The sequence below is a fragment of the Haplochromis burtoni genome, unplaced genomic scaffold (assembly GCF_018398535.1).
Source record: "Haplochromis burtoni strain Fernald_Lab_line unplaced genomic scaffold, NCSU_Asbu1 Contig_142, whole genome shotgun sequence".
Taxonomy (NCBI): Eukaryota; Metazoa; Chordata; class Actinopteri; order Cichliformes; family Cichlidae; genus Haplochromis; species Haplochromis burtoni.
The window spans coordinates 1,087,077-1,112,689 of NW_024582503.1; the positions used below are offsets into that span (position 1 = coordinate 1,087,077).

Here is a 25,613-nt window from a genome sequence, read left to right on the forward strand (position 1 = left end):
AATTTTTCTGTAGTGAACGTTTGAAGGCTGCAAACACAAAGGCTGCGAAGAAACGAACTGAAAATTGCCGTTTCTCACCCCTATTTATAGAAAAACTTCAAAGGATCCTTGTGACATCCTTGTGACATCCTTGTGACATCCTTGTGACATCCTTGTGACATCCTTGTGACATCATCACTCCTAAGCCAATCAGATTGTCACATGACATTTTGGAATGTGGAATGGGGATATGTTTTTTTTTAAACAGTTTTCAAATGTAACTTAATATTTAAGTGTTTCTTACTTGACCCGCTTAGTCGATTAAAAAGTTCATTGCCACGAACACCCCTAATGTTATATAACAGACCACAGAAAAACACAGTTTTTTTCTACGTGACAGAGTTATAATAAATGTTGTTGTTTTTTTTTTTTATTATCCTACTTTTTCTAAAAGGGAACATTATTTAAAGAATATGTATTTAATTAAAAACTCTGTATTCATCTAAAGGGTATACCAAGAAGGGTGAGCTTCCTGCTTGAAAAGGAAATGACCAAAATAAATGTATTTCTCTGCAATTACAAACTCTGTGTAAATAGTCTTGGTGTCAAAATAAAGCTAACACTGGTGAGATGTCATCAGAGCTGTAAATATTACTGCAGATGTTACTATGTCAAAGTTACTGTGACTCAAACATAGAAAAAAATATTTTTTATTTCCCTCACCTAATTTTTAAAAGTATTTTATAGCATATAACACCTTTGAAAATATGCTTTGGTTCCCATTTAACTCCAGAAAATCATAAATCAAAATATGGATATTACCCGTCCACAGATTCATGGTGACATAACTGCTCTTTTAAACAGAATCGAAAATGGAATCGGAATCGTGAAAATCTTATCAATACCCATCCCTATGCTTCACTGCAGAACTGAAAAATAACTCACATTTTGTATGACTATTATTTCATCCTAATGTTTCTTCTTGGTGCATCATTGCCAAAAACTGTTGTTGTTTCAAGCATTATCTTGTATATCTATTCAGCACCACTTCAGAGCCTTCCCAATGGAGAACTTTATAACTTTATTACCTATACCAGTACAGTCCCACTAACCAATGTACTTTCCTGCAGGAGAGACAGCTCTTTTCTGTTGTTGCCAAAGCGACTGTGACACTCCAGTTTTACCTGGTAAAGACTTTGGTCTCCTAGATAGAGATTCTCTCCAGCGCTGGGAGCTGAGTTGGCTGGCTGCAGGCTGTGCAATGGGAGTGATTACACAGGACAGACTGAACAAAGCTCCGACCTAGAAACAGAAATACAGCAGATTGGCATACACACAGTCCCCAACCAACGTCATTTATGATCGATATATATGATTAATCATGAACATTCTGAATTTGTGATCTTGGAAGAGCTTTAATGTAATGAACAGGCTTCTTTGGTTAGGCGGATCTTTCTGTAGCAGACTTTTGTACATGTAAGAGCACAGCTAAGTTACTCGTACCTTTCCACACAGTGATCGTAGCTGGTTCAACAAAAGTTTAGCTTTCACAGACATCCCAGACAGGCATCTGTTTGTCATTTGTGAAGGAACAGCACAATATTGAGGCACAAAAGTTATAAAACCACCTTTCAAAGACAGAAAAAGTCTTAAAACAATGAAATAATGGGGGGGGGGAGCTATTTTGTTATCAACAATTTTAAAAATGTATATTAATAGCCATGACTGTTTTGGTTTCTGACAGCCAAGCTGTTTGTGTGTGACACATACTAAAATCTTACCTAATCCTGCAGCTGTTTCATTTGAGCAGGTGATGGAAGCAAAAGTTATGACATTCTTTTTTTATTTTTAAGCATTCATACAAACACACAGATACAGACACTTTAAAATAAGGATACAGTTCAAACTGGGCGCTGGAGATCAGGAAGCTTGGCAGGTCTGACAGATTAACCAGCTGAACCAAATCTAAAACTGGCGCATAGTAATGAAAGACCTGCAAATGAATCAAGAAAAGAAACAGAAAAGACAACATGATTAAAATAGATCATATTTTTCACAGAGTACAGCCTTCAACTCCATTTAAATCAGCGATGTCAAACTCGTTTTACACTGTGGGCCACATACAGCCCACTCTGATGTGAAGTGGGCGAGACCAGTGAAATTACATGATAACCATATAGAAAAACGACTGGTAGATCATTGCGGACACAGAAATGTCTGTCATGTAATTATAAATTTAAAGTATAAAGTTTTCTTTAATTCACAAAAAATGTCCTTGTACTTTGGTGTAATATGACTGGAAATGGGGTGGAGGTCTTTATCAATGGGAAAAGCACCAAAATCTATGAAAATACAGTTAAAAGATAAAAATCTGTCAACTCCTTTAAATTTTCCAACGCTGTCCAGTCGTTGCCAGGCCAATTACGGCACCCGGGCCTTATGTTTGACACCTCTGGTTTAACCCATCACATATCCCTCATATAAAAAACAAAAACCCTTAAACAAAATTCCCCAAGATTATCATAAACATTAAAAACAACACTAACACCTGACTACTGCCGTTGTTCTATCAATGCCATATTTTGCTAGAAGTGAGGAGGGGCCTCGATACACCTTTAGGTTTTGTCATGATTTAATGTGCAAAGACTGACATTGAACACAATTCTGACGCGACATCTCTTGTTTATAAACCCTGATTGCCAATTCCAGTGAAATTCAGTCTCATAATTTATTGAATGTCAAACTTTTTTAAGTCTAAACTACATGAAGATTTAAATGATCTTGGGTCAAAATTAGAGCTTAAGAAAGCTGGAAACATTTATAAATCCCTTGTTCAGTTCAGTGAAGCCTCTGACTAACGCAGTGACCTGAAGAGAGATTATTAAGACCTCCAATATTCAACTGTCCTCATTATGTTCACTTGAAAGCACACTTTGTAAGAATTTAAGACTGCACGCTTCAGCAGTCATAATATGACGTTGAACATCATTCGTATAAATCTGATTTTGTCTGACTGAGCTCTATTGTTCATTAGACAGCTCTGCTCTGAGCTATAACAGGTTTTCTGTGAAGGCACAGACTCCTTCACTGCCTAACAATGACTAATCATATATTTAGCAACAATTTAGACAAAACAGAGATAAAATCGCTGTGACTGAACCCACAACTTTATCAGACATATGGGAAACTGATTCATGCAAATTCTCAGCTAGGTGCTGCTAAATGTAATGATGTAGCTTTTTCCGCTCTTCAGGGAAAACAAGCAGTGCTGTTGAGAAAGGAAGACGCTATCCAACCCACAACTTCTCAACAGCTTCGGAGAAAAACGCCTCATCGGAAGCTTGAGAATATTCAGTCCTTTAAACAAAGACTAGATATGGGCATACCTAGTAGAACCCCCGTGTGTTTGACTTTGTGGTTGGGTGACTGACTTCTAACATTAGATTTTTTTTCCATAAAATATCACTCACCCACTCACTGTATTCACATCAGTAACCACTTTTTCGTATATTCTAACAGCCGTGCATAAAGACTGTCAACAAGCAGTTCAAAAGTGGTGGGAGGAGGAAGTATAAGGTTGTTTCCTGACATACGCTGACATGGCATAAACACCTCTTGGATATAAATAAATCTCTCAAATGTTCCTGCTGGTTCAATAAGTTCAACAACAAACAAATATATATCAAATCAGTAAAATAAGATGAAGAGGTAACAAAAAGCAAAATGTCTACTGTAAAACTTTAGTACATTAGCCCTCAACAAGTGTTCCTGCTTGTTTGTTACTGGCAAAAACTCAAAAGAGGTCTCCACCACTTACCAACCAACTTCCACTGCAGGATAAGCTGTGTGGGAGCGAACAAAGTCTAAAGGTCTGAATGTTTGAATGCTTTAAAACCCCAAAGACAATGCAATGTGAAGCCCTTTCCCTGTCTTGACAAACAGGGTTGATGCTCTCTTTAAAACGTCACTTAAAGAGATTAAAAGTTGTTATTTTAATATGCTGTAGGGCAGACGGAAATGCCTGAGAAAATTCACTAATAGCATTTTTCCTGATATACAGTACAGCTCTCTGGATGATACACTTACAGAATAGAAATGGTTTTGGTGCATTTACTTCCATGTTGTTTGAAATGAGTGAAATAGATTTGCAATTACTTAGATTATTGGTGCTCTCTACCCAGATGCATCCAGAATATACAGCAGGCAAAAAGTCTACCTTTTAGTCTATGATAACGGTAATATTACATTTTGTTCAACAATATTTTTTAAAGTTAATGATAATTGGAAAAATGTTCCACTAAGAGGACTCCCTTTCCATTCAACGACACTTTAAGCGTGTCTTTTTTGACTGTTCATTCAAATGTGTTTTTAATGTTATAGTTTCAGTTACATGAGGGCTGGTATCAAGAAAATGAAAAGTCAATTCTGTGGCCTCTCCCTTCACTGAGTGCTAGTAATTATAATGTCACTTACTCCTGACAGTGAGGAGGTCTAACTAATAGTTTCTGTCTGAACCTAGTTTAGTGTGCGTTTGTCTGAGTACAAGTCGCTGCACAGTCATTTATCCCAGCAGTGTGGAGATGTGATAGTTTTGCTGTCCTCAGAGCTGTTTTTTTTAATTGTGTGCCAAAACAATCACTGCCATCTGCTTCTCTGTATAAAGATCTGATGAAACCCACACACATTCACTCTCATTCTCCACAGACGCATAAATGAGCAGCATGCACAGACAAACTCTCAAACTCTGCTTAAACTGAACAATAAGCGAACACAACAACACACATAGTATCTGGTGCCAAACACAAACTCACATAGCAGACAGTGGTTACAGATATTATACATGTATAACACAGAACATGTATTGCAATATTATAATGTTAAGACTCATTAAAACAAGACTATTTTTCTTTAATGAGTAGATCAGAAAACTTTGAAACTGTCTTTACTGCTAATCCAATGAATGTTAAAGGTACTCCGATTGTGTAAGTATAGACATTATCAGCTAATCGATGAGTTTTCATTATTGCATTTATTAATCTACATAAGAAAACTCACAACAAAGCTTTACAATGTAATATAATACCATCATGTCTAGTACAGAATACACTGTCTGTAAATGTGGTTCTTTAAACTATAGACAACAAGTAGCAGAACACACACTTGGCCAAAGCCACAACCTCAGATTCTAAATGTTAGTGAAAGTTCATCACATTACAGTTCTGCTCTTAGAGATAAATAAAACTCTAAAAGGCACAACTGGTGTTGGTGGCCGATGCGCTGGCACAAATCCCCTGTAAATACAAGTTGTATAACACATCATTCCCAGGTCTCAGTAGATGTTAATGGGGTATGAGCCTTAGTGACTTTATCCACCATATCAATTTAAAGGCAAATGGCTGAGTAAGAACCAGGAATAAGAAATAATAAAACCATCATAGATATAAACCACTGAGAATACTGCCACTTTCTGTGATTGCCATTATTATAGTAAGAACTAGAGTTGGACATTCCTTTATGACCAAAGGGTTTTGGGACTAATCTTCTCCTCAACTCGATAACATGTTAGCTTTTATCTTATATGCCATGAAAATGACACTGAAAGCTGAGTTCCTAGAGTAATTAACCAGATGAGCTATTAAATATTACATATACATCCAGAAAATGTTTAGACATGTTTTATGTTTTCATCCCACAAGGCCCGGCTGTTTGTAAGTGAAACGTCAGAAATGCTTTTATTTCTTCAGTATTCTCTTGTGATGAAGTAGATGACAGTTCTTGGCATACGGGTTCCAGTACAGATCAGTTTATGTGCAATACTGGACTCCAAAGTACTTTTTTGGTATAAGTAGGAAGCTTCAAACACACCTGTTCTTACCACGAAATCGGGTAGATTAATGTAACTATGATAAATTGTTGTTTTCTAAACTCGTCTGAGAGGTTTAGTAGATTCATCTGTGGTATCAATTTGTTAATCCAAGATAACTGTTTTCAAGTTATTGCATTCAAAAGATTTTCGGAAAACTTGTCGGCCAAGATTTTTTGTAGACATACAGTTAGGTCCATATATATTTGGACACTGACAAGTTTTTACCTCTTTATTGAAACCTATTCCATTTATGGACATGGACATAATGCGTAGACTCTCAGTGTTTATTTGAGGGTATCCACATTACAAATGGATGAAGGGATTAGTTCCTTAAGATGTGCCACCCTCTCTTTACAAGAGACCAAATGAAATTGGACAGTTGACTCAAAGGCTATTTCATGGGCAGATATGGGCAATTCCTTCATTATGTCATTATCAATTAATCAGATAAAATGCCGGGGGTTGATTTGAGGTGTGGTGGAAGGCTTTGCTGTGAACAGACAACATGCAGTAGAAGGAGCAGGTGAAACAAGCCATCCGTAAACTGCACAAACAGAGTGAACAACACTTTCCAGGAGGTAGGCGTGCCCATATCCTAGTCTAGCATAAAGAGAAGACTGCATAAAAGTAAATATAGAGGTTTCATTGCAAGTTGCAAGCCACTCATAAGCCTCAAGAATAGAAACGCTAGATTGGACATTGCTAAAAGAAAAAACATCTAAAAATGCCGTCACAGTTCTGGAAAACAATTCTTGGACAGACAAAACCAAGATCAACCTCTACCAGAAAATTATAAAATTACAACATTAGAAAAAGGTTTTTGATATCCAAATATTTATGGACCGAACTGTACCTATGGTATCAATTTGAACCTCCTATGCCGCTTCGTTCTCAAGTTATTGCATTTACAAGACTTTCACTTTTGACTATGACCTTGTCCTTGAGGTCGGGGTCACTGAGAATCAAACTCATCCGTGATATTTGGCTGATACACAGTATGGCACAGGCTGGCATGAATTTTATTAGCTTCACAAATATGGTCATAACCAAGACTACCTACCTAAATTAAAAAGGTATACTACACTGGATTCCACATTGAATAAACATATGTATATATTTATTTGAAAAAAGTTACTCCTATCAACATCCCTTATAATCATCCCTTCTGCTGATATCCTACTCTCTGCCTGCATTTTCCTCTTTTCTTATTATTTTGCAGAGTTTCTGACAAGTCTGCAACCTTTGGCCGGTGAGTGTGCAGCCCCCCAGCTATTTAAAGCAGGATCACAGTGGGTCTTTCCAAGCAGACCAGCAATGTCTAAACCAAATGGCAATCCATTAGATAGTTCTGGAGATTTTTACCATCACAGTGTGCTGCGTGCTGCTAATGAGGCTAAAAAAAATGGCAAAAGATTCCCAGTTTTATTTTCTATCTATTATATACGACTGTATATGAAAAACAAGTCTAAGCTTTTTGTCATTTGTGATAACAGTGAGCTGGAAGCAGACGTTGTATATAGCCTGCAGTTTATACATGTGGCTTATTAATATTTACTGATAGCATATTAATAAAATTAAGAGTTCTGTAAACACTGCGTTAAATATATTGTCAGAGAACACAAACATGATATTTATGTGAATACCAGTTTAAAGTTTTGGCATGAACTCATATCTGTCATGTACAATCAACAGTTCTGACACACAGACATTAACTGAGGCTAGACTCAGAGTGGATGGAGACATCGAGATGAGCTGACAGCTCAGTAACAGCTTCTCAGTTCCGGAGAGTGAGTGCCGAGTGATATAACTCCATTAAAAATACTCTACAATTTATATATTAAAAAAATCAGACTGCAAAGCAGGAAAAAGATTTCCCATGGAAGAAGCCTTCACCACTGGCCTGCCTCAATGAGATGATAAATCTTTATTTCTGTGGCAAGGTCATAACGTACATAAAAGGTTGGCAATAATTTGGCTTATAAAATACATTTGATTTATCTGACTGATGGATCATCTGTCACAGGTTGCACAGTGTGTTTAAAGGGCAAATAGGACGTGACGCTTCTCATTTGGAAATAGACAGTGGGGGGTTCGTTCTACTGGACAGCTTGAAAGCAAGACTGGCTCTACAGTAATACAAACTGGGCTATTATCTGCTCTGCCAAAACTTTACCCTGAAGTTTGCACAAACACACACAGAGAGTAGTCTTTTCTCAAGCTGCATTACAATTCTCAATATAAGACGTTCTCACTGACAAAGTTTGGATCAAGTGCACACCCTACAGCACTCTGGTGGAAGACTGCTGCTGTGAGCAGCTGCTCGCAAGCTGGGCACTAAATCTTTGTTGGAGGACACAACAAGGACTAATTTGACTTTCTGGAAAACAAAGCCAGAGAAAATAGTTAACTGATTACTGAGCTGGCTGTCAAAAACTTGAGCACCAAAGGACAGCCTTGTTTTGATTAACTGTGAACTGCTTCCAAAGTTTGGTTTGAGGTCATCTCAAGTTCAATTCAACAAAAGGTCCAATGAAACTTAGGAGTCAGAGCTCACCTCAGACTGCAGTTTGTGGTCAGTGGTCATGTGTTGAGCTTCCAAAAGACCAGACTCTGATATCTGATGCAGAGAAAAACCATCAAAGCGGAGTTCTGACACACACTGAGGAGAAAAATAATACATGACACAGTCAGTGTATATGCAGTTAGAAACATTTGTACAACCTACAACAGAGAAATGCAAACTGTTTGACATCAGTGCATTTTAACAAATGCTACAGCTTCAGTGTTTGTCTGAATAATATCTCAAAAATAACTCGGCATAGCTGTGCCCTTTGGAGTTACGTGTACACAAACACATATAGAGACATCATAACTGTATCAAATGGGAGTAAAATGGTGTTGGCTGCTCTCAGAGAAGGGTTTATTCTTTTGGGAATTTTCCTTTGTTTGGCTTCTCCAAACCTTGAAGCTTTTACTGAGTGTCTCTAGAACTCACTCGTTCAGAGGGCAGCAACTCAGAAAAGGTCACTTTAGTGAAGGAGACGCTGCGAGCCTGCCTTAGAGCACCATACTTGGAGCACATTGGTTGATAATCTAACATACGGTGTCTATACACTTTACTGTTAGGGTCACAGACTGTACACAAAAGATAGTCAAAGCTTCCCGGTCTTAAAAGTGAGGACAATGCAGGAGTGCCCCAAACCTGCACTCTTTCTAAGTCCTCTGGTTTCAATTTAAAAAATTAAAAAATAAAAATTTGAAAGTCTGGGTGTATAAAAGGTTATGGGACTTCCAGTCCATTACACAGTCCTAGAGTTGTTCTGTGATCGCCTCAGGAACGTTATTCATTTAATTGTTTATTCCATGACTGTTTGGCCAGTGGCTCCTGGAGGGTGCTGTATGATTCTGGATGAAATCAGTTGGTGCCCCCAAAAAAAATGTCCTTGAGATTGCAAATGTCCTTGGTTTCCCACAGGAAATAGAGAACAGTCACCTCTAAACTGAAAGCTGTGCCTTACCACTACCACCGACAAGTTTCGAAAGGCAGAGTTTCGAATGCAAATGATGAATGACCATGGCAATGGTAGCAATGAAAGCAAACACAAGGTTTTCAGTGCAGAGCCTAATACATCTTTACAACCGGTTTTCATCTAGCAACTGTCATCATCCTCCAGCAACCACTCGCACTCATAAACCAGTCAGGTCATTCATATTTTTTCCATAGCAATCGGTGGCTGTCAGGGGGTCGCCAATGGGTCCCTTGGCCCATGTGACTGAAGCCTTGGTAATGTCTTTCTTTTATAAAGTGAACAAGATAATGTTCCCTTTACGAAAGATGACCCCCAGTAGAGTTAACAAGGCTGATAAAGTAGCTTCTTCAGGGCAAGCCTGCGTTGTGCTCCTCAGATTCTCAGATCTGCCTCTTACTTGTCACGTGCAGTTTGAAAATACCAAGATGGTGACAGCAAAATCGCTCAGCTCAACTTCACTGAAGCATGGTCGATGGCCCAGTGACCGTGTCCAGCTTTTACATACAGTCTATAGTAGAGGCTCAAGATGAGAGATGTCATTTTATAAAGGTTATATAAACCATTTTCAATTTTGTTTTTTCTGTTTTTAATATTTTCACTTAAAGATTAGAAGCAGAGTTTTCCCAACATTAAGGTCCAAACTGAAAAACATACAGTAATGAAAAAAAATAGAAACTAAAAAAAATACAGTTTAGTTCTTAAAAATATTTCCTATCTCAGAAATACCAGACTTGTGCCTGTCACCAACACTGCACCTTCATTTTATAATATTAAAAAAACAAAACAAAAAATCCCACACATACTAAAACACAAAGACACTACTTTGAGCCGTTTCAAGAAAGACAAGATCTATATTTTCAGCCGATCAGTGTTTAAAATCATAAAATAAGACCTGAAAGTCTCACCCAGATTTCCAAAATAAATAAAAAAAACAAACAAAAAAAACACCATCAGTACGAGACATGCAAGGAAACCTCACAGTGAAACAGATTGCTGATTCTCCCCAGAGGGCCATGAAAGAACAGCACAAAATTGGCAAATTCGGTCCAGAGAAAAGAAAACTACTGCACCTGCCAGAGTTCTCACTTAAAGACAAAAAAACAAGTGTGCCTGAAGTAATCTCCAGAGTAGGAACAGAAAAAAAAAATGCTGTCACATCACCTCAGCCTGGTTACTTTGACGCCAAAACAGTTACTTTGTAGGAAAGCAGGAAATGCATGGAAACAAGCAAATATAAGGACACCTAAACACCACATCCACATGACTGTAAAACCCTCGTTTCAGAATAATTAGCATCAATGCGATGCTACAATAACCTTCACTCTTTAAAATGCTATTCATGAGATTATTGGCCCAAACTGGAGGAACCTGTTCTATTTCACAAAAGCACTGCAGAGTTGTTCAAATTGATGTTGAAGTTCTTCCCCATCGAATCTCAGTCTGCTTTCTTTCTAATGGCCAGCTAGTCGCTTCTTTATACACTTTATATCACTCAATTTATGACCTCCATAAACACTTTGCTGATGTGTTTATGGTCTCAGCTGCTACTTTCAAGTCTTTCTGAAACAACATGATGTTCAGTTAAATGACAGGTGCAGTTAAAAAGTCAAAAGGATCATAAAGTAAGGTGTGCATTATGGTGGGCCTACCTCGTGAGTAGCAAGTGGCTGCTGTATGAGCATGACAAGGAGAAGGGAAAACTGTCAAGAATATGACAGCCAAAAGAAACTTGACAAGCTGCACCATAAAGCTATAATTTATGTTTATTGATTCATTATTTCCAGCGATCTTCTTTAACACTTGGCTTCAATAAGCTTCATGCCCCAGTAAAATTAAAAAAAAAAAAAAAAACTTGATAGGAGGGGGGTTTAATGGGTCAAAGTGGGCCAAGCTGGGCTGAACTGATACCAGCTAGTTCAGCTCTGCCAGGTCAATGCCAGTAGGACGGTGCCTTTTCCCATGACCCTTTAATGACCTCCAGTAATTTTCCAGATTCATTCAGCATGACGTGAGGCAGAGATGTTTTGCATTTGTGCAGAGCAGGGATAGTGGATGTATTGGACAAAGGATGCTGGAGATGGAGCTGTCCAGCAGAAAGAAAAGACGAAGCCCTCAGAGGAGGTTCATGGATGTTGTGAAGGAGGACATGCAGAGGTTTGATGTGACAGAGGAAGATGTGTTCGTAATAAAAAGCCCAGGACAAGCAAGCTGGAAAGTTCAAAAGGACACGGCTTTTTCTCCGGCCCACAACAGTACTTGTCCAGAAATTGCAAACACAGACACACAAAGTCTCACATACACAGTGGTTAAAACAAAAGATGTTCATTCCCTCAACAGCCTGTACCTACCAAACAGCTTTTTTTCCTTCATTGCTCCTTTGAAACCATCAATTACACCCACATTGCTAGGTTTGGAACAATTACATCCAAGCAAGTGTATACAGACACAAGACTTCACAGTCCTCTCTTTGGTAAGCAAAACAGCATCCACAGACACACTTTCCTAGAGGTCTCCGCTTTCCTGTAACTGACAAACAGCTGAGGTTTACAGCATCCACAGAATCTTTATTAAAATCCTCCGTCTCAATAGTAAGCTGGCCCTTTTGGCCCACCACAGTTATAAAGACCTGCTATGCAGCTGCTGCAGTAAAAATTACAAAGTTTTTTTGTTTGGGGAGTTTTTTAACCAAAGACTTGTATTACTGGGGAGTTTATGGAATATGTGATGTAAATTAAAGTTAAAATTTTTGCTCATATCCATTTCCGTCTCAAACTTTGATCACCAAGCGAGAATTGTGACCAATTTCTTTGGAGCTGTGTTTTGTTAAATAGCTTCAGCAGTTTCACTTTTCCAAATTCTGACTGTGGTGAGGCAGTGTCCTGCAATTTCAAGAAGTTGATAATAACAGCAATTTGATATTTATTCAGTGATTGGATAGATCTCCGACTCTGTTTCTTCAGTTCTTTTGTTTAAAATATTCAGCTAATTCACACAACTGTCCTGTGCACATCCGAGTACATCACTAGTCTGAAAATGTGCACCATCTCCAGAAGTTACCCCAGCAACCCTTACCTTCTTCTCTCTGACAAGCAGGCTTCCCCTCCACATTTCTTTGGAGTCAATACAGCTGTCCAAGTCAGCCAGCTTGACCAAAGCGGCGCTGATGGAGGACGCCATTTTCTGCCATCTGAATGAAGAAAACAAGAATCGCTTGATGAGCCCGAGTAACTTTTATTCTCTGTTAGACAGCGATATGCAAGCCCATGTTTTCTTATTGCCTACAACAGTTCTGCAAATGTTAATCGTACATTCACGTTATACCAATAAGCCCGTCACATTTAAGATGTCTAGTTCTTATCAGGTAGGTGGTGTTTTGATGCCTTATGTTGGGGGGTGAAAAAGGTCATTCTGGCATCTCCTGAGATTATCTGTCTTCATGTTGCCAAAGTTAATTTGTTGTTTTTATCATTAAGAGTGCTTCTGCAGAAATGTTCATCCATGTGTATCCATCCATTACTTCAAGTCAGCACCTTCTCTTATTTATCCATCTAACTCCCCCTAGTGGTGAGCTAGGAGGATTTCACTAATAATGGGTTTGTGTACATTCCCAGTCATCCAAGTCATGGTTGTCTAAAGAGCTTAAAAATGAAGGGAAAAAATGGACTTCTTTAAGTCACTGGAAACCCTCTCATGCATACTCATCGACTCCCATCACCCACTGAAACACAAACTTGGGTTGAACAGGACCCTACACCACACCCTACCAATGTTCCCTCTAAGGCACAGATGGAAAGAGAAGGAAGACACACGTAAAAAAAGCTCTTAAAACATGTGGTTGTCCCAACTGGGCCTTCATCAAATTACCAAAGATACACAGGAAAGAAGATCAGACATCAACTAGGGAGAAAGGCGATGACTGATGGAACAACATTGTCATCAATTATGTACCAAGTTTATTAGAGGAAACAGGAGAATGTTCTCCAACCCCAGCATCTCAGTGCACTTCAGTCCCAGCCACACTTAGACAAAACCTGGTTCATCCCAAGGAAAAAACTCAGACACTGAGTGTCTGAGTGCACGCTGTGCTGTGCAGTGAGGAGCACTCAGACCTCTACATTAGAAAACCAAAACAGCCACTCCGCAAACACATGGCACAACACAGGAGAGTCACCTCGACGGTACATCTGCAGCTAAAAGATGAATGTCACTCTTTGAATGATGCCAATGTTCACATACTGGACTGGGAAGACCAATGGTTTGGGAGGAGTGAAAGAGGCCATCAGCTGTCTGCCACCTACAATCCACTCACACCTCACTTTAGGTGACCTCAACAAGTCACATGATAAGATGGGCCATGTACTCACACTGATTTCACCTTTAACCCCAAGTAATGATAATGACCTACACCTTTTGTCACACCTTGGCTCGTGGAATGACACACATAATCAACAGTGGTCCCAACGACCTCCTTCTAAGGGGAAAGCCCATACTAGGGATTAAGGCTACGTCCACACTAATGTGTTTTTGTTTGAAAACGCATCGTTTTCTCTCCGTTTTGGCCTCCCGTCCACACTGAGACGGCAAATTTCTTCCCCGAAGGAAAACGCTCTCAAAAACGAATACATTTGAAGATGGTGCTTTCGCGTCGCAGTGTGGACAGCGAAAACGGAGACTTTCGAAAACGATGACACATTTTAGTCAGTCATGTGACAAATTAAACTAAGATAGCAGAGGGCATTATACAGCAGTTGTTTTGTTTGCTCTCAATTTTGACAGCCCTATTAAAGATTAATATCAGTTTGTACATGCTTTCTTCAAATTCTTTAATTCTCACTTGCTTTTGCAACTTTGTACTTTTGTGTTACTCGCAGCGACAACTCCACCTCATTGTTAGTCCATTTAAAAAACTCTGTGCTTTTCCTCGACATTTTGCCGACACGTTTCAACGAGCCGGAAAGTAAATAAACAGCAGACAGAAATGAGGCAGGCCGAATCATCTTGCGTTTTACGCATGCGCAGTACTGGAACGTAAGCGTTTTCAGCCGTTTCAATGTGGACCCACAACTCTGTGAAAACGACTGAAAACGCTAGTGTGGACACGGAGCGTTTTCAGACAAAAACGCCGTTTTCAAATCTATCCGGTCTAGTGTGGCTGTAGCCTAAATCCCTGGGACTCTCCACCTTTTGTTTTTAGAACTGAAGAAGCTCTTGGATGAGAGGTGAAACTTTTCTTTTTTTCAAGCTCTTAAGTTCACAAATAGCACTATTTGAAAAGTTTCCTACAGTAAAAACAAGGCTCATTTCAAAGTTACAAAATAAAATCTAAGAATTAAAGGACATTACAAAAAATCCCATTTTTCATAGGTTGCATTGCTGTTAAAGAGTTTAAGTGAAGGCCTATTTGGCATTCTTCAGTAAGAGGGAATGTGCAGGGCTGGGTATCGTCACTGATTTCTAGAATCGATTCGATTCAATTCACAAGGTCCTGAATCGATTCGATCCACGATTCGATTCAATTCGATTTGAATCTGGGAAATTTTGCCTCAGACAGTCAGAAATATTATAATTCAGATCAGTACATTTACATATTTTTGTATCTATAAAAAGGAAGCTGACACTTTCCAGACTTTATCAAAGGTGTGAGCATCACAGCAGATGCCTTTGTGTCAAAGTAGCTGAAGATAAAACACAGAAAAACATGAAGGTGATTTTCCTGGCCTGGGATTTTATAAAAATATTCTGCAGTAGTCATCAAAAACTGAAAGAAAACCATTAATCAACATATGAACATTACCTCTGAAGTTACAGCGGTTTTATTAGAGACACGCAGCGTTTTGCATTTTGCATAATTTTAAAAAGTTTAAATTTGTTCAGTATTGAACAGCAGAAATTAGGTTTTGTTTTTGGAAGTGAGTAAAAGGAAAAAAACAGCGGCCGACAGCGCTGTAAACAACTGTAGACTTGTGCGTAACAAGCAAGCGAATAATGAAGAAAACAGATTTTTAGACGGGAAACTGTTCTTGAAGTACAGAGAGAGAGAGAGAGAGAGAGAGCTGTGCATGAAGTGTGATTTTATCGTGTTGGAAGCAAAACAGCAAAAGTCAGAGGGAGTCCATGACGATGTTCATGTGAAGCTAGGGCTGCCACGATTTGTCGACTAGTCACGATTACGTCGACTATCAAAATCGTCGACGACTGATTTAATAGTCGACGTGTCGTTTGAAGCTTTGTAAGATCGCAAAAGACGCAGGAATAATAGCAGGATTTAAGAGTGTAATAACGGACTGAAACAGAAGATGGCAGCACTGCATGTACAAGGATGCCAGCTGCCGTTAAACCCCGAAGAAGAAGAAGCAGCTGTGTCCCAGAATTCATAGCGCGGCCCAGCTTAGTTTCCAACAATGGCGGCAGCTAGTTAGTTTTAATATTACTCTTATTATTCTTTCTGGGTCACAAAATAAACGTTTAACATATTTTCAGGCGAGAATGTAGCTGTGTAAACCTCAAATATCGGCTCAGTTTATCAGGACACCACATATTTTCAAAAGCCTCCGACGTTTTCGGAGACGTCTGTTACCCACTAGCTCGATAGCTAGCCGGGGGCTAGGTCACTAGCGCCGTGAGAACACCGGACTCCCGGCAAATTGTTTTCAAACCCACCGCCGTCTTTCGCGACTCAGGTTAAATATATATGAGTCACTTAGATAATTAAAAATGTTGTTGTTTGGCTTTTTTTTTTTTTTAGTATTTTATTTGTTCCTGAGTAAATCGGTTTGGCTGAGATTAAAGTTATAGTTTTTACACAGCTGAATAAACGTCAAGCAGACAGCTGATTATCAGAAGTGTGAGATGCTGGAGAATATACTCCGGTGTCCTGTTATATTTTAGATAGCAAGGAGTTTATTAAACTTCACCGAAACAATCTGCAAATTTCATTAAAATTTAATAAACTATCATCTTGTCTTTATTTTTAGTTAGCACCTTAAACACTTAAAGCTGTAAGCTAATGATAGTTATATAAGAGCAGATGCTGCTGGTGCAATAAGCTGTACGTTTTATGTCCAATGGATGATGATCTGATTAGTCAACTAATCGCAAAAATAATCGGTGACTAGTCGACTATCAAAATAATCGTTTGTGGCAGCCCTATGTGAAGCGTAGTTTGGATCTTCTTTTGCTGCTGGTTCGGTCAATATTGTTTGGAGAGAGATAAAACTAACAGCTTTAAGCGCAAAAAGGGCAATGAACACAACTCGGACCGCCGAAACATCAGAATCAGCGAGCTGTCGGCTTTCAGCCCCGACCGTGTCCGTGCCGTCGGTGAGAAAGGCGACATCTCACTGATTCTGATGCGGGTCCGAGCTTTGTGTTTACATTTATGTGCAGAATCCGTGTTCCTGCTCTCATTCACTGTTTTAGCTGTTTGGTGGTTGTTGAAATTTTGTGAGGTTTCACCTGAGATTCTGGCATTTCGGGCAAAATAAATTTATATTAAAAAATCGATTCAGGATTTTAATGAATCGATATCACGTTATCCAAGCCAGAATCGATTTTAATCGATAAATCGATTATCAAAACCCACCCCTAATATAGTGTAATGCATGGGTATTTTTTATCTTCTCACCCAGGTGTGTGCTGTGTGATGACACTGATCTTTGCAGCATGCCAGGAGGACATGTGTTTGACGGCTCCCAGCAGAGGCAGGAGGTCTTTAACAGGAGGGGACTGCTCAGCAGAGCCCAGCACCAGAACATCCAGCAAGGCTTTACCTGATTGAAAAACATAGGAAACAAAAGGACACCGTGTTTCCTTCTTTTATTTATTTATTTTTTCTTTCCATCCATCCATCTCTTGGAAGGACGTATCAAGGAAAGTCGTGAGCTTTTAAAAAGTAGGCAGAATCGCTCGTTATCAAAACCAAATTTCAAGAATTGTAGTGACTCTGGCTCCTCAGGGTAACTAAAGTTAGAGGGTAACTGTTTCTGAACTCCTGCGGAGACTGTGTGCCAAAAAACCTTCTCTTAAAAAACAACAAACAAAAAAGAAAACACTTCACGAGGGAGATTTGCAAAGAAGTCAGAGCATTGGTGAACACAGATTTATGCAGTACAGCAGGCAACCTTTTCCACAAGGTTGCAGCAGGCAGATTTTCAGAATCTAACTGCTTAAAATTCAACAGCACTCTTTTGAGAAGAAGTTTTAATTCCTTGATTTGGCTAAGACACAATCGCCCCATGAGAAATTATTTTGTGCAGCAAACTTCTTGTTCTTTTTTCCCATCAGTAAAACAAGCCAATCTTCGTTTTTTTTCTTAATGCAGAATCTGCATTAAGAAAAAAAACGAAGATTGGCTTGTTTTACTGAAGTGGCGAACTGCACCCTAAAGGTAATCATCGAAGTCACCTGAGAAGTGCTGTGTGGAAGCATTGTGGATTAAAAATCTTCAAACTAGATTTTTTATTTTTTTAAGTAAAAGCCTCATAAGATCCAAGTTAACAGCTTCAAAACTGCAAGCAAATTATATAAAAATTATAAAGCGGAAGATATATAAGTATAGAAAGTAACCAATGTTAACTGGATAACAGTACCTGGAGGTGGAAGCTTGTCTGACAGCACATGCAGTCCCTCTGCAGCCTCCTCCATCAGCCTGTTAAAAGTTGAGAACAGATGAGCTGACATGTCACTGTCACGCAGATTCTTGAATGGATAGATGGAGCAAATCCCTGTTACGGACAATAACTGCAGACATTATCATTATTATCATCTCACTCTGTCAGTGTCAGCTCATCAGCCTTTTGGTCCGGTGCCTCCTGGTTCTTCAGAGAACCCAAACAAGCTTCCAAAGCAGTGGGTTTCTCCTCCTCACCGTCACATCTGTGAAGGCTCAACTCTTCCCATTTAGAGGTGCAAAACTGCCAAACAAGAGACAATTACTAAACTAAATACAGAATTCTTTATTCACAACTTAACAGTTTGAAAGGTAAGACTCTGCATTGTTTCCTTGTCAAATGTGTGTCAATGTGGTTAAGTATGAAGCATAAAGTGCTTTTGCAGTTTTAATAAAGGCATCCTGTACCAATTCCTAACTTGCCATTGCAAAGATGAATAAAACTGTTGTAAAGCTGATATTGTATTTAATAAGTAAGAAGTAAGAAAGGAAATGACACAATAGCTACGTTGGTGCAGACTTTGACAACTTGTGACAATTTAAAGCATCACACATAAAAAAAAGCTGTATATACAGGCGCCATATCTATGCTCTTGAATCTTCCAAGTGTCTCACCTGTGCACCTCCGTGACAAGCCTGAACAGCAAAGTACCACCTCCGAGCTGACGGGCTGCCACTGAGAGAACAAGCTGGGAAAACATGCAGTGAGAAAGATGTAAGGAAGGGAAATAACTTGGTCTGTCTTAACACTGATACAACACTAAAGTATATACAGCTGTAAAACACTAAGTACAACGCACGATTCAATAACTTGTAGAACCACTTTTAATAGCAATACCTTCATCTTTTCTCACATGGTTGTTGAGAAATTTTGTACCACTCTTATTTACAACGTTGCTTCAGTTCACTGATTTTTCATGCACAGCTCTCTTAAGTTTTTGCCACAGGATTTCTGCCAGGCTGAGGTCTGAACTTTGATTGGGCCACTGCAACATCTTGATTCTTTTCTTTTTCAACCATTCTGAGGAAGCAGATTTGATGCTGTGCCTGGGATCATTGTCCTGTTGCATTAGCCAATTTGAGCCAAACTTCAGCTGTCAGATAGATGGATTCACATTTGACTCTAGAATACTTTGCTATACAGAAGCTCTGACAATGCAACAGTGTCTTACATAAACTGTTTGCTTTGCATATGTTTTATTTTGCAAACTACTACTTCTTATGTTATTTTTGCCTCATGTATTCGTAAATAGGTTTAAACGGTGTTCCTTTATGACTGATTTGATGACCAATTTAGCATCTGGCCAAGAAATGACCACTGAAAATTGAACATTTACAGTGATGCTGATTAGTGATTAATGTGCAGTATCTAGAACCAATAGATAGATAACTTAGATAGTTGCTCTATCTGTTACTGTACCTGGAAACACAGAAACCTTCTCTGACTCCTGAGTGGAGATGTCCACGAGTCTGCCATATATCTGCTTTAGTGGCTCCAAACCTGCGATCAGTGAAAACTGAGCTGTCAGGATTCATTACAAGCAGATTTCTGATTTATTTAAGACTGAAAAGAACAACAAGTAGCAAATTTGTTAAAAGCTGCTAGCATAGTTCACTCTTCAAATTCTTTGACCGGATAACCATCGTGATTACAAACAAAATGTGAAACACAAACGTATACGAACAAAGGTTAACAAAGTCAGGACGATATTAAGAGCTCAGCCAGACGAAGTTTACAGTTACAAAGCTAACACGGGCTAAGTCTGCACACTTTTAAGGTACTGGCAGAGGAAGTATTACATGTTTCCAAGTTAAATGAAAACTTACATTTAAAACCATCCGGCGACTCGTCATCAGTTCGGCAAAAAGATATAACTAAAACATACCGGTCCATCTCCAGTAAATATTAGTAAATATAGGAGTGCTGTTTGTTTATTGGGCTCTATTTCGGTTAATAGAAAAACACTCGCGTCAAATTTCCCACCAGTTCATCTTCTTCTGCGCAAACTAACATGCACTGTTAGCACTCAAAAGGCTCTTCACCGCCATCTATTGGACTGAGACGGAACTACATCATTTGTATTAGAGCCGTTCTAGGTAAATTAATAATATTTAATGCGGTTCAGCGACAAATAAATGTGCGAATAAATCACACATGAATCAGTTTGCATGGTACTATTTTCATTTTAGAATGGTATCTGTGGTTTTGACTTCCACCTTCTTCTTACCTGGTGTTTACTGGGAAGTCTGCTTTGTGGTATTTCTAATACAGTATATTGCACCATGTTATGAGCCTGTCATTAAATTTGATGAAATGAAGCAAGCACATTCAAGGGAAGAGATTTTATTAAAATATACTTTGTTAGTACAAAATATACCACATTATCACAGGCGTATTGCACTTAATTTCATTACTGTCTGAAAAATTTATGTAACTAAGTGTTGAAAATGTTGCTAAATCCATATTTTACTGTTTATTGGTACATTATGGTAAAATGGTAGCAAAACACTAGTTGATTTCTACAGTGTGTTCCTGTACGTAGACAATATAGTGGTGTGTGTCGTCTCCCTGAGTAAGGACTGTCAGTGCCTCCAGGCTGTGTCCCTCCTCTAACACCATCACCTGGTCACCATTTAGGGCCCCCTCTGTGTTTACCACCATCAGCTGGTTGCCGCAGTTACCGACTTCCTGCTCGTCGGCCACCTGCAACTTCAGACACAGCTCAACATAAACTTTTTGCCATTTTGTAAAATCTCACCTCCTTACACGGTGATGTTTTGTCGCTCACTTGCTGTACAACAGCTACAGTGCCTGGAGCCATGGCGACCATGGAGGTGACAGCATCCCGAGTCTCTGAACTGAGCTCAGTGATCTGCTGGATGTTAACTGAACAGAAAAGGCACTAAATGAATTCAGTGTTATATAGGACATAGGTAAACGCACATTATAAGCACATAAAACAGCTTCAGTTATCCTGAAGCTGTTGATGCTTCTTGAAGGTTTTACCGTTGTCCTGCAGGGTTGCTAATGCTGCCTCTGACAGGTGCTGTTCATCCTCCACAGACACATACTGCGCCTCTACTTCCTCTCCCACCTACGTATTCATACACAAGGAAGAGATTATAATAAGTTAGTTTCTAGTTACTACAAATAAATCCAATGGTAACATTCTACATCTATGTGATACTAAGGTGCTAACATGGTATGGATGACATGGTGTGGATACAATGTTTACCTTCTTTACTTAGCCAAACAGGACAGCGGTAAATAAGTGATAAAATTTCATTCTATGTTTGGATGCATGCTCAATCATTCATGTATAGAAATCCTGTTCATCTGGATGTGGGAGAAATGTTTTCTCATTCATTTAAGTAACCTCTTCAGTGTCAGATCAAGTTACGTAGTAGATTTCCTGCTGAAGCATAAATTGGGTGAAAGTAGCAGCTCTTAGCCAGAGGCTGTTTGTTTTCCCCAATGTATAATTCACAGCAATCCTCCAGGTACTTCACTACCTGCACTACATTACTCTCTTTGTGCCGGGGGACCCAATCCTTGGGGTAGACCAGTTCTTTGGCGTAGTATGTTTTGGGGTTTGGAAGCCACAGAGACGTGATTTTTAGAGAAAATTATCTGTTCCAATATTCCTGATACCAAAACAATAACCAAAGAGTCTTACTAATGCAGCAGTTAGTCTTCTCTTCTGGATCAAGCAGATGGCACAACACAGAAGAGCTACAGTAGCTCGCCGGGCCCCGTTTCTCTACAGTAAACTCTACATCCGGATAAACAGAATACCCTTTCTAGGCTACCAGTCCACACACTTCAGCGTTCACACCCAGCTAGCTTTATTTTATTATCATTGTATCTTGTGTATTTGTTTACCTCCCAAGGGCCTTCTACCACTTTCAGACTGTGTTTGCTCTTCAGGTGACGGTTCAGCTCCCACTTTGTGCCATAAACAAATTCACATTCGGGACACTTCATACCTCCTAAACATAAGCACACACAAAGAGCTATATTACATTTTGTTTGAAACCCTACATACTCTAAGTCAGACAACAATTACAGCTACGACAGAGGTCAGACAATGTAGTAACCAGAGCTTGCCAAGAGAAAACAAATGTCAACGCTGTATTCAAATGTTTTACAAATGTCTAGCTGCAGTGAAATTATATATTAATTAATAATAATCAAGGTGTCTGGACATAGTGGAGGGAGAGCAGAGTTAGGACCTTGCTGTTTCAGGGCGTCAGGGTTTGGCAATCCGGGTCCGGCATTCTCGTATCTCTGATCCGGGTGCTTCACATTGTAGTGCCGCTTCAGAGCGCCAGCAATGTTGCAGGAGTAGTGACAGTGAGCACAACGAAACGGCTACAGAGACAAACACATGTTAGTGCTGCTGTTTAATTCTAGTTTTCTCTTGTTGGGTAAAATTTTGCAGCATATCTAAAGCAAGTTTTTTTTTAAATACAGAATGCTGATGGGTCATTTCATTTAAAATCAACCAACTTTTAGAACATTTTCTGCTCGACCGTTTGAGATTTGCATGAAAGTTTTGTGGTTCAAGGAGTTTGGTGTATGGATTACGGCTGCTACACTATTTTCAGTCATCTGTATTTCTTTATTCTACTCTTTTTTTATTAGTATATATTTTCTTCTTTGATATTTGATAAATGACGCTAAAATCTCACAGTAATCATTATAGGTGTTGAAACTTTGTATCATAAAAGGCCCGTGTTGATTTGAGATGGAATCACGGACCCTGATGGTTTGTCGCTCTATTTATATTCTGCTAAAAGATAAATAATAATAAAACTGAGGATGGTAAGGTTAGATGTAATCTGACCTTAAATTTAGCGTGCTGCTCCATGTGTCTGAGTAAGGAAGGTTTAGAGACCGAGGTGAAGTCGCACTCTGAACATTGAAAGCGCTTCCCTGGACAGACGCAAAGTAAACACTGTGACATTTATCATCACTGGTCATTAAGAGCATTTGTGGCATACGCAAAGTTATCATTAATTTTAAATTATAATATTAAAGAAATACATAATGTCATTTTAACAAAGTGCATACCTTCATCTGTGTGGCTCAGTCTGTGGCTTTTCAGCGTGACTTTAGATTTGAACTTTTTCCCACACAGATCACAGAGGTGACGTCTCTCCGTATTATGTCGGTTCATGTGAGTCTTCAGGTTGCTTTTACTGCGACCTGCATAGTCACACACGTTGCAGACGTATGGCTTCAAACCTACCCACACAGACAACAACATACAAACACACACTTAACAAGCTGCCAGCAGAAAAGATTATTAAGCAAATAAATTAAATTATTAAGCAAAAAATAAATAGACATTTTGAACATGGAAATCTTCGTTTGCAAATGCAATCAAATTATATTTAAGCCATAAACAGCAAATCTCAGCAGGAAAATGTTTTTACTCCTGAACTTTTAAGAGATCCGCGCCTAAAGTGGATATTTTATGGATACTTGGTGCCAATTGTATTTACGAGTGACTGTTGAAACGGTGCAGCCATCGGTGATGGATTAGAGTCAGCCAAGTATTAGAATAGAAAGAAAGAAAAAGAAAATAAAGCCAGATAAACTTTTTTGAAAATTGTTGTTTTATAAACTGGCGAGGTGAAAAAACTTATCAAATCAAGCGAGTACAGCAATTTGCTTCCTCAAGACAAAATGTTGTACTCTACAGCAGATATGAACAGGCTGTATATATTAAGCAGCTTCAGCCGAGCAGGGACATATTCTTCAGTCTTAAAGTAATTTTAGCAATCTCATTCACCTTAAAAAAACATCTGCAGAACAAAAAGTCCTGCTGCAGAGACCAGTGCAAAAGAAAAATAGCCATTAAAGTGTTTCTTTTGCCAGCATCACACATGGACAATTTTGCTTGTTTTTGTTTTCATCATTTTAAGAGTAACTTGACTAATGGGCCAATTTCCCTCAACAACATCTGCGTGTGTATTTGCAGTCTGCTTCATTCTTCTGGACGACGGCCAGGAGGAAGAGGGACAGATGGAAACTCAGCTTTCAAAAATAATGATACAGTAAAACTCTGTGCAGAGGTGCTCGCCCACATGTGCTGAGGACTTGTGCTGTGTGCGTGTCGCCAGCTTTAAAGAGCAGAGCGTTATCAGACCTTGATGGGCCCAGATGTGCTGCTGAAAGTCACTGCTGTTCTTTAGGAAGTAGGAGTCACAGTAAGGGCACTTCTCCGCACGCTGCACCATCAGTCCTTTACCTTGTATAGGAAGAGTGTCTGTCCAAAACATCCATGCAAACAAAGAAACATGCAGTAAATGTACAAGATGGCAAATTTCTAATGGGCATCAAAATATTGTGAAGGTTAGCAACAGAAACTAGCTTTGCTATTTATTTATTTTAGCCTTGTGCGACAGCTTTGGCTGAAAGCAACTGCAACACTTTGATCATTTAAAGGTCCGGGGTGTAAAATCTAACCAGTAGATGTCAGCAGATTGCAGTCAATTGTTGCTGTTAAGCAGCATCAGGGAAAGTTTCTTGGAAGTGGATTTAACATTGTTGGACTCGGACACTTAGTGAAAAAGTGGGGAGGATGAGGTTTTTATCCGGATCCCAGTTGAGTTGTTTTACTTTTTGATGAAGGGGACGGGTTCTCGGATGATTAAACAGAAGCATCATCCTACATATCCTGAGTCTGATGGTGGAGGCACTACTTAAAATTTGCCACCATGGGACAGAAATGCCTACGAGCTCTTCTCCTCCATCTTTGCCGTACTACGTATGTGGACAGTCTGTGGACAGTCTGTGGACAGTCTGTGGACAGTCTCTAGCCAGACACATAAAACTCAAGTAGGTGGAACATCGCCCGTCCATCTCAGCCACTTCAAGATGGTGGGCCAACATGGCGGCTTCCACAAATCAGTGCCGCGTGTATTTTTAATAGATTAAAACTAAGTTTATGAAATCACATCAGTTTGCTGGAAGACCATTCTACACTGTGTATTTATGAAAGCAACATTATTTTTATATAAAATTACCTGACTGACTGTGCTCACAATACGTGCCCAATAAAAAGTTATAATAATAATATAATATATATAATTATATAATAATATAATTTGGATTTAGTGAGGCAGGAGCAAAAGGTAATACTGACAGTTTTAAAAAGACAGATCTGAATCTGCTTTAAAATAAAAACAAACAAGAATGAGTTATATTGTTTTTTGTAGTGACACAGCAATGCTTGTGTGTTCTTTACCAGGGTGTGATGTTTTAATGTGGTGCTTTAGTCTGTGCTCTGGATAATTACGATGGCAGACAGGACACGTCTCACTCCTCCCCTGTAATTGAAGAGAAGACACAAGGAAAGGCTGAAGGAGCAATCATTTTTAGTTGTTTAAGCCTCAGTGTATAAATTCAACAGCACCACATATTAAGAACCTATCACTAGGTACTACTGCTACTACTGCACATTCACCCAATGTATATATATATATATACATATACATATACATATATATATACATATATATATATATACATATACATATATATATATATATACATATACAT

The 25,613-nt window shown here is 39.0% G+C and overlaps 2 protein-coding genes across 5 annotated transcripts in view; both read right to left on the bottom strand.

Annotated features, from left to right (window-relative positions):
* Window positions 1–20,278, bottom strand: part of LOC102308008 (MDM2 binding protein) — a 52,064-nt gene extending 31,786 nt beyond the window's left edge. Inside the window, exons 1-11 of the mRNA XM_005934956.3 lie at window positions 19,871–20,278; window positions 19,464–19,544; window positions 18,659–18,732; window positions 18,145–18,287; window positions 17,964–18,022; window positions 17,000–17,144; window positions 12,448–12,562; window positions 8,400–8,504; window positions 1,878–1,972; window positions 1,483–1,549; window positions 1,164–1,281 (exon numbers count right to left, since the gene is read on the bottom strand). Coding sequence (XP_005935018.1) covers window positions 1,164–1,281; window positions 1,483–1,549; window positions 1,878–1,972; window positions 8,400–8,504; window positions 12,448–12,562; window positions 17,000–17,144; window positions 17,964–18,022; window positions 18,145–18,287; window positions 18,659–18,732; window positions 19,464–19,544; window positions 19,871–19,937 — 1,069 coding nt within the window. The 5' untranslated portion in view covers window positions 19,938–20,278. The remainder of the gene's footprint in view (window positions 1–1,163; window positions 1,282–1,482; window positions 1,550–1,877; window positions 1,973–8,399; window positions 8,505–12,447; window positions 12,563–16,999; window positions 17,145–17,963; window positions 18,023–18,144; window positions 18,288–18,658; window positions 18,733–19,463; window positions 19,545–19,870) is intronic.
* A 93-nt stretch (window positions 20,279–20,371) lies between these two features.
* LOC102308319 (zinc finger protein ZFAT) overlaps window positions 20,372–25,613 on the bottom strand; it is a 13,544-nt gene continuing 8,302 nt past the window's right edge. For 3 of the 4 annotated variants that reach the window (XM_014337679.2, XM_005934957.3, XM_042224571.1), the window contains 9 exons: window positions 25,300–25,381; window positions 24,199–24,318; window positions 23,118–23,291; window positions 22,891–22,979; window positions 22,277–22,415; window positions 21,927–22,033; window positions 21,051–21,138; window positions 20,833–20,930; window positions 20,372–20,753 (listed from right to left, as the gene is read on the bottom strand). In XM_014337679.2, coding sequence (XP_014193165.1) covers window positions 20,553–20,753; window positions 20,833–20,930; window positions 21,051–21,138; window positions 21,927–22,033; window positions 22,277–22,415; window positions 22,891–22,979; window positions 23,118–23,291; window positions 24,199–24,318; window positions 25,300–25,381 — 1,098 coding nt within the window. In that variant the 3' untranslated portion in view covers window positions 20,372–20,552. The remainder of the gene's footprint in view (window positions 20,754–20,832; window positions 20,931–21,050; window positions 21,139–21,926; window positions 22,034–22,276; window positions 22,416–22,890; window positions 22,980–23,117; window positions 23,292–24,198; window positions 24,319–25,299; window positions 25,382–25,613) is intronic. The other variant, XM_014337678.2, reaches the window with a different exon arrangement.